The following is a 14,699-nucleotide window of genomic DNA, read 5'->3' as shown; positions in this document are numbered from 1 at the left end:
TTTGTGGCAGCAGAAAGTGACTGTATTGTCTATTCCTAAAACCTTGACATATTTTCCACAGTATCCTCTTCCATGGTAGAATCCTGCCTGCCACATGGCATGGAAGGCTAATAAACAATCCATTTGTAGATATCCCACTCTTTCAAACTGCATTGCATTCCAGTGAGCCTATGCACATGCTCGGCTGGTCAAAGTGAGAAGGGATCTTGTATTAAGTTCACTGTACCATATCACTTTGGAATGGGTGGTGGAAGAAATACAAGATTTGGAAGGTCAGTGGGCAGTATACTTGTTCTCCCTTCCCCCCTTTCGATCTTGCTATCCAATGGCCAGGAAGTTGATGATACCCAGAGCATTGCCATTACTCTCACCGTAAGCTTTTCTCATGCATATAGTACTTCTGCCTCATCCCCCATCTTTTTAGCCGTGAAGACTCAGATAGAGCGGTCATCTTTTCCTTTTGGGCTGATCATTTCTATGAGTATAATCGCCCCTTTACTCTTGTGGAACTCACTTGCTCTTCATTAGTCTAGCAGTACATCAGTTGGACATGATGATATTCACTACGAGATGCTGCAATATCTCTCTCCCACTTCTCTTGCTATTCTTCTGGCTGTTTTTTAACCGGATCTGGCAGGAGAATGTTTTTCCTGATGCGTGGTGCCATGCTATTCACCTCCTGTTTTCAAGATTCCTTCAAACTGTCATCTAATAGCTTTTACAAGCTGTCTCTGTGAGATCTAAGAGAGGATAGTTAATGCTTATCTTGTTTGGTTCCTCAAATCAAACAACCTCCTCTCTCCCACCTAGTGTGGGTTCCAATGTCAGTGCACCACCGTGGACCACCTGATTCAACTTGAAATGTCAAACAGGGAATCCTTTCTCAAGCTACAACATCTTGTTTTTGGATTTTTTTACCTTGAGAAAGCTTATTGTAGTATGTGTAAGTAGAAACCTCCACTCATACAGGTTACATGACCATTAGGCCATTTTTAGTAAACATTTTTTAATGGACTGGCAATTCCAAGTCCATGTGGATTCAACACTTTCCTGTTCTTTCTCACAGAAACTTGAAGTCTCGCAGGGCTGTTTCTTGAGTGTTACACTTTTCATTTAGAAGATTAATGCCATTACTGTACAACTTCCCACTACAGTTGCAAACGGTCTATATGCAGATGACTTCCAAACTTCATGTCAGTTGTCAAGCATAAGGTTTACTGAGCAGCAGCTACAGACTTCTCTCAAGTGTCTACTGTAGTGGACCATAGGAAATGGTTCTGCCTTTTCTTGCTCTAAAACCATTTGCATGCACTTCTGCTACCAACAGGGTATTCACCTCAACCCTGATCTCTGTTTTAGAAAAGTTGTTTCCTGTGGTCCCTGAGGTAAAGTTCTTGGGGCTTCTCTTTGACCATAAGCTAACTTTTATTTCGCACATCAAGTTGCTGTGTGTCAAGTGTACAAGGGCACTGAACATTCTCCGTGTCCTCTCTTCCACTTCTTGGGGAGCAGATCGATGTTCTTTGCTAAAAATCTATCGTGCCCTACTTGATTGAAACTGGACTATGAGTCTCTGGTCTGTGGCTCTGCCAGGACTTTGGCCTTGAAGATGTTGGACCCTCTTCACCATCAGGGGCTTTAGCTCTGCACAGGGGATTTTCTGCACTTCTCCTGTTCAATGTTTATACACTGAGTCTTGTGGACTTCTTCTATACTTCTGTCACTTGCAACTACCTTTACTGTATATGGCAAAACTTTAGTCGTTACCACACCATCCCTCCTGGGGTTATGTTTTCTTTCCTCAGTGGGCCATGCTTTTTCAGAATAGATGGTCTGCCATTGTCCATTTTGGCCTTTGTATCCAGGCACAGTTGGCTGAATTGATTCTGTCCTTGATAACATTGCTATATCTATTGGCCAGCCCATCCCACCATGGCTTATTACCATTCCCAAATGTGACCTTTCTTTGAGTCATCTGAGAAAGGCGGATACTCCCGATTGAAATTATCATCTTCTGTTTGCCGAACATCTTTCAGGGATCCTTCCATTCCCTTTTATACTGATGGTTCAAAATCAGGTGACTGTATGAGCTGTGCCATGGTTTATTGTGTTTAGATGGTCCCACACACAGGATCCCCTCTACAATTTCTGTGTTCATTGCCAAACTTTATGCCATTTCTCTTGCCCTGGATCATATAAAAGCTATGCAGTACGCTAACTGTACTATTTATACTGACTTTCTTAGCTCTCTACTGACCCTGAAATTGCTTCACGTCAGTTCTCACCCTGTTCTCATTGATATACAAAACCAACTGGCTCATTTCTCTTTATCATCCATTTCTATCCACTTCTTCTGGATACCAAGACATGTTGGTATTCAAGGGAATGAGCTCGCTGGCACAACAGCTACATCTGTTTGCTGTGGTGCTATCAGGACTGTGCCTGTCCCATGTACAGACTATGGTTCTGTATTCAAGGCTCGGCTCCATGCCAGTTGGCAGTTGACTTGGAGTGAGCAACATAATTATAAGCTTTTCAGATAAAACCCTCTATTGGACTTTTGCTATCTTGCTTCTGTAAGGATCAGAAAGAGGAAGTTATTCCAACTAGACTATGCATTGGTCACAGTTTTTTAAATCATCATTTTCTTTTATCTGGTACTAATGCACCAATCTGTGGTCTGTGTGACACATCACAATAGCTCACATTTTACTATCGTGCCATTGTTACAATTGTTTATAAGAATAAAAATGTAAAAATATTACATTATGTAAAACTTCAGAAAGTTAGAGAGTGAAAATTGATCTTTAAAATCTAGAAATTTAAAAATTATAATTGTTGACAATTACATGTTTTATATCAGTATAATGATTGTTTACAAGTAGTATGTTCAGTGTATGTTGTATATCAGTACAGTGGATGTTTACAAGTAGCACTTTCCGTCCGTGTACGTTTTATATCAGTACAGTGAATGTTTACAAGTAACACGTTCAACCTTATATATGTTTTATATCAGTACAGTGAATGCTTACAAGTAACACGTTCAACCTTATATATGTTTTATATCAGTACGGTGAATGTTTACAAGTAGCATGTTCATCTGTGTACGATTTATATCAGTACAGTGAATGTTTACAAGTAGCACGTTCCGTTCGTGTACGTTTAATATCAGTACAGTGAATGTTTACAATTAGCACGTTCCATCTGCGTATGTTTTATATCAGTACAGTGAATGTTTACAATTAGCACGTTCCATCTGCGTACGTTTTATATCAGTACAGTGAATGTTTACAATTAGCACGTTCCATCTGCGTACGTTTTATATCAGTACAGTGAATGTTTACAGTTAGCAAGTTCCATCTGTGTACGTTTTATATCAGTACAGTGAATGTTTACAAGTGGCACGCTCCATCCGTGTACATTTTATATCAGTACAGTGAATGTTTACAAGTAGCATGTTCATCAGTTGATTTATGTTATATTTATATATATAGTTTGTTTTAAGGGATCACCCTCTCCACTGAATGGTAAATGGCATGACAAGTGATTCAGTTTAAAGACATACTGTGTAGTTGTCAGTATATTTAGACTGCTTGATAGTTTAATTCTACATATTTTCCAGATTGGAAGTGGTAAGGTTGATCAGACCTACACTTTAGAACTGGAAAATAACATCAGTATTGGAGCTGGCTTAGTAATTCATAAGTTAAAATGCTTGTCACAAGGTGGACCAGTATGGGAGGCTGTATTAGCATCGAGAGGAGCTGGGATTGCGGAAGCAGGTACACGAATATAGAGAAACATTACTTTTGGGTTAGGTGTTAACTGACGTGTTTCAAAAGTGAAATAATTTGCAGTACTTGTAACATAATCAACTCTAATCTTACATATTACCAAATCTTTCACTTGTTTTAAACCTATTTAGTTGTTTAGTTTGCAAGTATAAAACTTTGAAGTTCAAATTATGTTAAAATTACTATAACTGTTGCCTTTACTTTTATATGAAATGTGTAGCTGGTTTCATATCAGTGTGTGTGTGTGTTTTTTAGACATGCAGCATGTGTGGTTTGTGAAGACAGTACATTGTCTTTGTTTTCTGCTGGAGGTCAGCCTCCTACCTCCTGTGGTGTTGTCCTCTCCGGCAACTAGATTGACATGTAGTGACCAGTATGTAATGGTATTAACTTCTAGAGGTTGTGTGTCAGTTTGGTAAGTGTCACTGTTAAATCTTTGTTTTAATGAAAAGTTTTATTCTAAATTTTGTAATAACAGATAAATAAAAATGTAAGGTTATATGTAAAAACTTACGATACAAAGTTAATAGTGATAAATGTGGGAGACATAGAACTTAGCATTATATTTATAGTATGTTTAAAAAACAATAAACCTAAACCTGCTCAAACAGTCACTATTATTAAAACATTCATTATCAAATGTACACAGAGACAGAATTTAAAATATCTTTCAATGAGCAATACATTAGCTGGTCATTTAAATGCCAGTTTGGTTTGAGTAATAAACTAGAGCATATGAGTGTCCCATTATAAGTTGATTTTCTCATCATATTTTTAGTAAGGATTGTGTGTGTGTGTGTGTGGACTACAATAGGTAGAAAATTTAGTATTTTCAGGTTTTAATAAATGGAATCTATATTGTAACAACATGGTTTTGGAACTTATTTTATTAATACCTTTCACACATGAAAGGTTATACTGTCTGTCAAAGTTCTGATAACTATGTAGGTTCATTTTTGTTATAAACCATTGTTATTCATGGTAATTGAGTTTGGATTGCACATGAGTTTTAGTTTGTTTTAAAACTAAATCATAATTTATTTTAATATTGCAAGGAACATCCAGGAACTGAAGACACTGGTTAAAAATGAATCTTTACTTCCAATAATGCAAGGTAAGACATCAAGGTCTATAGGATTATGTATTAGTTAAAAGATTTACATGGACCCAGTTGTAATTCCCACCAGTTTGTAATGTAGATTTCAGTAAATTAATAAATATATATGAACACCAAGAGTTTTGTGTCAGGTTCCAAAATGTACATTTACCACAATAATTGATGATATAACTGATGTGATATAAACAGGTCTGAAAAAATAAAAAAAAAACTAGAAAAACCAAAACGCAACTGTTGAACTTGCACAGCATAGTTCTTGGAGTTACTGTATTGTTAACAAAATAAAATGGATCAGTCTTTCTGTTAACTGGTTATAAATTTATTTGATTATTAATATTATCGCAGTGAACTAATATGTTAATTACATGATGTTTTAACCATTTAACCATGAAGGGATGCATACTATAACACTAAAAACACTACCTATAGTTTCACAAACTGTGGCAAGCTCTCAGAAAATGTTACAAGCCATTTGTGGACAAAAAATCAAAACTTGTGATGTAATATTCTTACTAAACATTTAACCATTACTACATAGTAAAGAGTATGGGTTGCTCTGAACCATTACTACATAGTAAAGAGTGTGGGCTGCTCTGAACCATTACTACATAGTAAAGAGTGTGGGCTGCTCAGGGCCATTACTACATAGTAAAGAGTGTGGGCTGCTCAGGGCCATTACTACATAGTAAAGAGTGTGGGCTGCTCTGGACCATTACTACATAGTAAAGAGTGTGGGCTGCTCTGAACCATTACTACATAGTAAAGAGTGTGGGCTGCTCTGGACCATTACTACATAGTAAAGAGTGTGGGCTGCTCTGAACCATTACTACATAGTAAAGAGTGTGGGCTGCTCTGAACCATTACTACATAGTAAAGAGTGTGGGCTGCTCTGAACCATTACTACATAGTAAAGAGTGTGGGCTGCTCTGGACCATTACTACATAGTAAAGAGTGTGGGCTGCTCTGAACCATTACTACATAGTAAAGAGTGTGGGCTGCTCTGAACCATTACTACATAGTAAAGAGTGTGGGCTGCTCTGAACCATTACTACATAGTAAAGAGTGTGGGCTGCTCTGGACCATTACTACATAGTAAAGAGTGTGGGCTGCTCTGAACCATTACTACATAGTAAAGAGTGTGGGCTGCTCTGAACCATTACTACATAGTAAAGAGTGTGGGCTGCTCTGAACCATTACTACATAGTAAAGAGTGTGGGCTGCTCTGGACCATTACTACATAGTAAAGAGTGTGGGCTGCTCTGAACCATTACTACATAGTAAAGAGTGTGGGCTGCTCTGGACCATTACTACATAGTAAAGAGTGTGGGTTGTACTGGGCATGAACTGATTTTTGTTATCCATTTATGTAAAACCTAAATGAATATTAAACATTTGTTTTTTTCCCAAAACAAATTCGTATTTTATCTGTTTTCTCTAAATCTATGTACACGGGGTTTTTCTTGGATAATTGCAAATTGTAAAATAAACAAAAAAAAAAACACAAACATTTCTTGGTCCTGAATATCTTACAGTTGATAACAGTTTACATCCATTTATACTGGGTTTTATTGTTTTGTTGACCTTTGAACCATGTCTAATGAACAGTCTGTTGCAGAAGTTGTAAATCAAGTCAAATTACATGATGCACGGGCAACTCACAAACATTTTTTCTGAATCATTTTTATTATTATTAAGAGAGACGTTGCCTATAGAACTGTTCCTTGTGCTTGTAAATTAAAATACCCAAAAGTGCAATTTTTTATATAGTTTTGTTTGTGGTGCTATTTAATAGATGGCGCTACATTTCGTAATCCTCAAACAACCTTGGGTATAGAGAACTTGTATTTTAGCACAACAGGTGGTATCATTTTATTTGTTATTTTGGTCACATACATAGATATATTGATGGCTCTGCCAATGCTCCATTGTAGTAAGTTTGTTGTTTGTTTTTTTCCATTAACTTTCCCAATCTTACTGTATTGATTTCTAATGTGTACATTTTACTTACTTTTATAATGATAAAGAATACACATGAAATGTACCTGAATACTTACAAGAATATATCTGGGTTTATTTTATTTTTTCTGTTGGCTGCTAATGGAATTTAAGCCTATTTTTTCATAGCAGTATTAGTACTTCACTAAATAATGTTTACATAAATATATATGTAAAACGGCTCGTTTGGGTTGAGAAACTTTTTTATGTAGAGGAACAAACAACGTTCTATCATTGTTCTATCCTCTATGTAACAACATTCTATCATTGTTCTATCCTCTATGTAACAACGTTCTATCATTGTTCTATCCTCTATGTAACAACGTTCTATCATTGTTCTATCCTCTATGTAACAACGTTCTATCATTGTTCTATCCTCTATGTAACAACGTTCTATCATTGTTCTATCCTCTATGTAACAACGTTCTATCATTGTTCTATCATCTATGTAACAACATTCTATCATTGTTTTATCCTCTATGTAACAACGTTCTATCATTGTTCTATCCTCTCATTGTAACAACGTTCTATCATTGTTCTATCCTCTATGTAACAACGTTCTATCATTGTTCTATCCTCTATGTAACAACATTCTATCATTGTTCTATCCTCTATGTAACAACATTTTTTCAATCCAAACAAGCCATTTTACACACACATTTTTCTCTACAAGTGGGTTTTCTCGACATCACTAATGTTTACATAATTAAACAATGCCCCTAAGGACAAAGAATAATAACATTCCAAATGTAGACATTATCCCATATTCCTCGTTTTCAAACTGTGTGATGCGAACGTGTAAAAATTCAGATAAACTCTTTAGTGCAATTCGTGTGAGAATAAACTTGATGTTGAATAAAGGAATAGACAATGCCCCAGAAAAACAACACAATATAGTACATAATGTGATATATACAACTCTGGTGTTTTATTGGTTACAAATAAACTAGTGTAAGACATCAGAGAAATATTGGCAAATTGTGAGAGAGTGGGTGTGTCAAGTAATGTACACCTGATGTAATGAGTAACTTTGCTTGGGTAATGTACACCTGTTGTAATGAGTAACTTTGCTTGGGTAATGTACACCTGTTGTAATGAGTAACTTTGCTTGGGTAATGTACACCTGTTATAATGAGTAACTTTGCTTGGGTAATGTACACCTGTTGTAATGAGTAACTTTGCTTGGGTAATGTACATCTGTTATAATGAGTAACTTTGCTTGGGTAATGTACACCTGTTGTAATGAATAACTTTGTTTGGGTTATGTACACCTGTTGTAATGAGTAACTTTGTTTGGGTAATGTACACCTGTTGTAATGAGTAACTTTGCTTGTTATGTACACCTGTTGTAATGAATAACTTTGTTTGGGTTAATGTACACCTGTTGTAATGAGTAACTTTGCTTGGGTTATATACACCTGTTGTAATGAGTAACTTTGTTTGGGTATGTACACCTGTTGTAATGAGTAACTTTGCTTGGGTAATGTACACCTGTTGTAATGAGTAACTTTGTTTGGGTAATGTACACCTGTTGTAATGAGTAACTTTGTTTGGTTATGTACACCTGTTGTAATGAATAACTGTTTGGGTAATGTACACCTGTTGTAATGAGTAACTTTGTTTGGGTTATGTACACCTGTTGTAATGAATAACTTTGTTTGGGTAATGTACAACCTGTTGTAATGAGTAACTTTGTTTGGGTAATGTACACCTGTTGTAATGAGTAACTTTGCTTTGGGTAATGTACACCTGTTGTAATGAGTAACTTTGCTTTGGGTAATGCACACCTGTTGTAATGAGTAACTTTGTTTGGGTTATGTACACCTGTTGTAATGAGTAACTTTGCTTGGGTTATGTACACCTGTTGTAATGAGTAACTTTGTTTGGGTTATATACACCTGTTGTAATGAGTAACTTTGCTTGGGTTATGTACACCTGTTGTAATGAGTAACTTTGTTTGGGTAATGTACACCTGTTGTAATGAGTAACTTTGTTTGGGTAATGTACACCTGTTGTAATGAGTAACTTTGCTTGGGTTATGTACACCTGTTGTAATGAATAACTGTTTGGGTAATGTACACCTGTTGTAATGAGTAACTTTGCTTGGTTATGTACACCTGTTGTAATGAATAACTTTGTTTGGGTAATGTACACCTGTTGTAATGAGTAACTTTGCTTGGGTAATGTACACCTGTTGTAATGAGTAACTTTGTTTGGGTAATGTACACCTGTTGTAATGAGTAACTTTGCTTGGGTTATGTACACCTGTTGTAATGAATAACTGTTTGGGTAATGTACACCTGTTGTAATGAGTAACTTTGTTTGGGTAATGTACACCTGTTGTAATGAGTAACTTGTTTGGGTAATGTACACCTGTTGTAATGAGTAACTTTGTTTGGGTAATGTACACCTGTTGTAATGAGTAACTTTGTTTGCCATTATGTACACCTGTTGTAATGAATAACTGTTTGGGTAATGTACACCTGTTGTAATGAGTAACTTTGTTTGGGTAATGTACACCTGTTGTAATGAGTAACTTTGCTTGGGTTATATACACCTGTTGTAATGAGTAACTTTGCTTGGGTTATGTACACCTGTTGTAATGAGTAACTTTGCTTGGGTAATGTACACCTGTTGTAATGAGTAACTTTGTTTGGGTAATGTACACCTGTTGTAATGAGTAACTTTGCTTGGGTTATGTACACCTGTTGTAATGAATAACTTTGTTTGGGTAATGTACACCTGTTGTAATGAGTAACTTTGCTTGGGTAATGTACACCTGTTGTAATGAGTAACTTTGCTTGGGTAATGTACACCTGTTGTAATGAGTAACTTTGCTTGGGTTATGTACACCTGTTGTCCTAGAGAGTAAATGTCCCAATTAATTGTTTATGAAATTAATAAACTTTAAACTTGTATGAAATTCTGATTTATGAACTATTTTAATGCCAAGTTTATTTGCATACAGTGGTTTACATTTGGATTGTCACTCTGTAAAAGGTTGTGACATGTGCAGTTTAACATACATTGTGAAAAAGGGCTGAAAGAAAAAAACTTAAGTTTTGTTTTAAAATTTCTGACTGTCAACATAAAGTGAGCAAGATTTCTAACATGTACGTACACACGTAGCTAGGTCTATATGGATTACAAAAGCTCACTTTAAAATATCAAATACTGGATTTGTCTAAAAAGAAGCAGTTGTATGTATTATATATAGATACTGTCATTAACCAGAACAACAGTGGAAAGTTCAAGTTTGATTTGTGTTCACCTTGCTCCGAAGATACACACAGCTATGAGTAGAAGACCTGTGTTGTTTTTACTGTTATTTCTAATAAACTCTGCCTTCAGAATCTATCAAATAATAACAGACAGCTAGTTACACTAGCCTTTATGTGAAGAACTGCTTAAATAACGTTTGTAATGTTAATTTTTTAACACATGGAATAAAGTTTATCCTTTTATATGTTTAAGAATGAATCAGAAGAAGGCATATTTAAAACAGTTATACATTTATTCAGCTACATCTGTTTTCATAGAGTAAAATAAATTGTTTATGGTTAGGATATAATGTTTAGTGTATAAAAATACCTTAATCTTTTCTATTTTTAGATGTGATGTTTGGTTTAATAAAAGACAGACTTGTTTCTTTAGCCCCTGCTGGAACTGACCTCAGTATTAGAAGTACAGGATTAACAGAACATGGAGCTCCAGTTGTTAGCTTGTCAACTAAAAAGTCTTACATCTTTAACTTTGATGTGGGAGCTTGGTAAGTATATACTGTCTATAACATTTATGCTAAGAGTCAAACATGAAAAGTAATTCTTTTGTACATATCTGTACATTGTGTGTGTGTGCTTGGCAACAGTCAGTTGCAAACTCTCTCTTTGTTAATCTGAAGATGACTTAGGAAGGTTAAAATGTTGTTCTCTGCTTTATTAGTAAAAGTTTTAATACCCATACCAGCCATCCTGAGGTACATAACATGAGAGTTTATAATTGGTATTGCAGAGAAATGTGGATATGATTTTGGAATTTTACCCTTCATGAAAAATACAGCAGGAATGTTTTCTTTAACATCCATTTGGTGTGATTGTATGTATCGATTAAAAGTGAGATATGATTAACCCTTTTGCAACAAGCTCAGTATAATATATGCAACTTAATCTACACATCTGCACACATTAAGTATTCGCACTATAACATTTGATACAACAAGTGTACCTTCACAAAATTTGGTAGACTATTAGTAAAGATTACAAGGTTTTTGTACATAAATAATCAGATATTTTAACAAAATATTTTTTACTAAAGATTTATTTGTGAGAATATCGAAGTCTCAGTGCAAAGTGATTTCATGTTTTGTTAAAACTGTTCTTCATCACAAAACTCATCAAATATTATTTGTGTAATCTCTAAAACCTTCTAAATACATTTCAAATGTGTGTTTTTAGTAAGACTTTATATTTTGTTATTTTATATACTCTAACTATGTGGGGTCTGTCATTTGACCAACCTTGTAACCATCATAAAAAATTAGGAAATAAATATAAATTATGATTTTTTTTGTACTAGAATGACTACATATTATAACACAAAAATACAAATGTTTAGTCTAAGTAGCTTAAGTCTCATAATGTAATATGTTTATTATTTTTTATTATAGTCCTTCCAGACATGCCAAGCTAACATTACATAACATGCATTTACCCGGTGCATGTGTACTCATGTTATGTATCCAATAATATAAAACTAACCTTTAGTCTTCCCTGTGTTTTAGTGGACTAGTATTTTGTAATATAGTCACAGTTCAGTTATTATATATGTATATAGATTACTACTATTTAGAAATAAATTATTAAATTTCAGATATCCAAACATTATTTATGTAATATTTACGTTCAGTGGATTTTATTTTTCACATCTTCCAATGTGTAATTATTCTTGTCTAAAGTACATCGCCTTAAGATCCACTGCTAATAAACAGAAATTTCAGTGGATTTTATTTTTCACATCTTCCAATGTGTAATTATTCTTGTCTAAAGTACACGCCAAGATCCACTGCTAATAAACAGAAATTTTAGCAGCTGGAATTAAGCAGATGTCACAAAAGCTTTCAGTGTTAAAGGTGTTGTTAAACACAACAAAAGTTAGTCAGTATATACTAGCTACTACTAGGAAGAAGGGACTCCAGATTTTTAAACCATTGGTGTTTTCAAAAGGCTTTGTACTTGTGCTAATCGTAATATTGTTTAAAACTGTAGAATTTAAACGTGTATTATAAAACATCACTAAAAGTACCAGATATGTTCGCACCCACTTATGCTTGTTTGATTAAAAACGTTAATATTATGGTGAGTATGTTAAAGTAATTTCTCATCTCAGTGAGGTACTTGTATTACTTGTTAACAGAAACAAATGAGACCCTGATTTTTGCTTCCCAGGTTGTTAATAAGTAGTGCCGAAGATGCAGTTTATCAGTGTTCTGACCACCAGTCATGTCTACCTCCTAACATCAAGTTTCAGGAGACACTGCTTCCACTGGCCTCTCTTCAAGGAGAACTGAACAGGTGAAATGATTTCTGTACAAGATCTATATTGTTTACATTCAACATCAGAGTTGAATTACACATAAATGTGCAAGTTTTTGAACTAAGAATTAAGCTTGTACTTCTATTAGCAACATTATAGTTATTGTCTCACTAGTTCTGAAAGCTTAGAACTTTTATGATAAATTTAAAGGTGCAGATGTAAAAAACTGTTGATAGGTTTATTTTTGTAATTATAAGACTGTGTATGGTGTCAGACATGGTTGTACTTATAAGACTATTCATTATCAATAATTACTGCATTTATGAGACTTGTGGGTTGTAACACATTATTGAATTTAATGAGCTTTTATGGTAGATGGCTGGCAAGTGTTAAGTTTTGTGAGTGTACTTTATCAAACCTTTGTAACTACCAAACATGTTTGTAATTGTCATCTCTTGAGATAAATTCACTAGCTTGCATTGTTAGTAATTATCAAGCCTTTTTATATGTAGTGTTTTATAATAATTGAAATACATTATTAGTTTTATGTTAATGCTATTCTCTTTTTCATTATCCACTCAGATCACCCTGCGTAGCACGTAATATTTTCAACAGTAACCCTGCCACGCAGACAGGCTGCTACACTCAGTCACCTTGACAGTCAGTTAGCGGCAGCCCTGTCCATGCACTCTGCCAAAGACTACAATTTTGGTTTCTCACTTGTTCGATACCTGACCCAAGAAGGTGAGGCTTGATAACATGTTTTGAGACAACAAGATCCATGTTGATCCATTTCAGTTGTCTCATCTTCTAAACTACACTAAAATGAATAAATATCTGAAAATCTGTCCTTAAAGCTTTTGTTAAACCACTTATACTTACTGCATCTTGAGGCCAACTACCCTGTTAAAAAATGAAACTGTCTTAGCTGAAGATGTTTCCTACCTTGGCAAAATTTACAGTTGTGTCCCACAACTACCATTTGTGTCATTCAGTGTGTAAAAACATATGTCAACATTATCAACACTTCCATCAGGTATCATCTAACTTTTCTTTATTTCAGAGGTTTTAGCCTTTCCTCATATGACAAAACCCCCTCCATCTCGGGTGCTATTCTAATAACTCTTTCCAATAATTCAATGTCTTTATTAAATTAATATTAAATTAAATTTACCCCATGACTGAATACAATATTCCAAATGTGGCCTAACCAGTGCCCTGTACAATGAAATTATAATCTGTTTAGACCACATTTGAAATATTGTATTCAGTCTTGTGGTTTTTAAGTTAATAAAGACATTGAACTATTGGAAAGAGTTCAGAAAAGAGTTACTAGAATGGTGCCTGAAATATTGATAAAACCTAAAATCCTATTTGCCCTACCACTAGTAAGAGCACACTGATGGACAGCCTTAGAAACTGATCAACCATTACACAAAGATTCTCTTCTTTCATGATACTGTTAAGGTCATTCCCATCCAAATTATGATAACTTGCACACATTATCTGCATCCTTTTGTAAATCAACAGCATCCTCTTCACAGCCACCAACACCCAAGACCTTAATATCATCTGAATATTTAAGTAATGTAATGGCTATTCCTTCATGTATGTCATTGATGTAAATCAAAAATTGTAAAAGTTCTGAGGTACACCACTTGTGACATCAATGCAGTTTAACCAAGCTGTTTTTAACAACCCTCTGCTTTCTTCTATCCATTCACTCAACTTATCCCCCACCCCTACCTATGGAGATAATTTTTTTTACAAGTCTTTTATGTGGCACTTTGTCAAATGCTTTCTGAAAATCCAAATACACCAAATTTACACCCTTACCCTCATCTACATAAGCAGAAATGTTTTCAAAGAACATCAAAAATTTGTAAGGGAAGATTTTCCCATCTTGAAACCATGTTGACTCTCCAGTAAAATTCTGAACTTTGTTAAACGAATGTAAAGCATCTTTTTATGAAAATGTTATAATTTTCCCACAACTGACGTAAGGCTAGGAGGTCTATAATGATCATCTTTGAAGAGGAGTTACACTAGTTAACTTCCAATCCACTATTCAAGGATAGAAAAGAAAGAGTGGTATGTGAGTCACATATTCGCGGTCTTAACCTCCTTAGAGAAATACTAGCTCACCCAGGAACCTTACAGTTATTTAAACTTCCCCTTTTATTTTCTTAATTAATGTAGTTATCTTACTTAAACTTGTTTTCATTGATCAACTGTTGAAGATGTGGACACTGCTCCAGCTT

At 34.8% G+C, this 14,699-nt stretch overlaps 1 protein-coding gene across 1 annotated transcript in view; it reads left to right on the top strand.

Annotated features, from left to right (window-relative positions):
- The window catches only part of LOC143257731 (protein HIRA-like), a 60,442-nt gene extending 46,885 nt beyond the window's left edge, over nt 1–13,557 (top strand). Inside the window, 8 exon segments of the mRNA XM_076516764.1 lie at nt 3,623–3,782; nt 4,058–4,109; nt 4,111–4,209; nt 4,850–4,908; nt 10,519–10,675; nt 12,351–12,476; nt 13,070–13,182; nt 13,502–13,557. Of these exon segments, the coding sequence (XP_076372879.1) occupies nt 3,623–3,782; nt 4,058–4,109; nt 4,111–4,209; nt 4,850–4,908; nt 10,519–10,675; nt 12,351–12,476; nt 13,070–13,182; nt 13,502–13,557 (822 nt within the window).
- Nucleotides 13,558–14,699: the final 1,142 nt, after the last annotated feature.

The sequence above is a fragment of the Tachypleus tridentatus genome, chromosome 7, assembly GCF_004210375.1.
Source record: "Tachypleus tridentatus isolate NWPU-2018 chromosome 7, ASM421037v1, whole genome shotgun sequence".
Lineage (NCBI taxonomy): Eukaryota > Metazoa > Arthropoda > Merostomata > Xiphosura > Limulidae > Tachypleus > Tachypleus tridentatus.
Note: the sequence above shows the minus strand (reverse complement) of the source record. Positions and strands in the feature narration are given on the sequence as shown.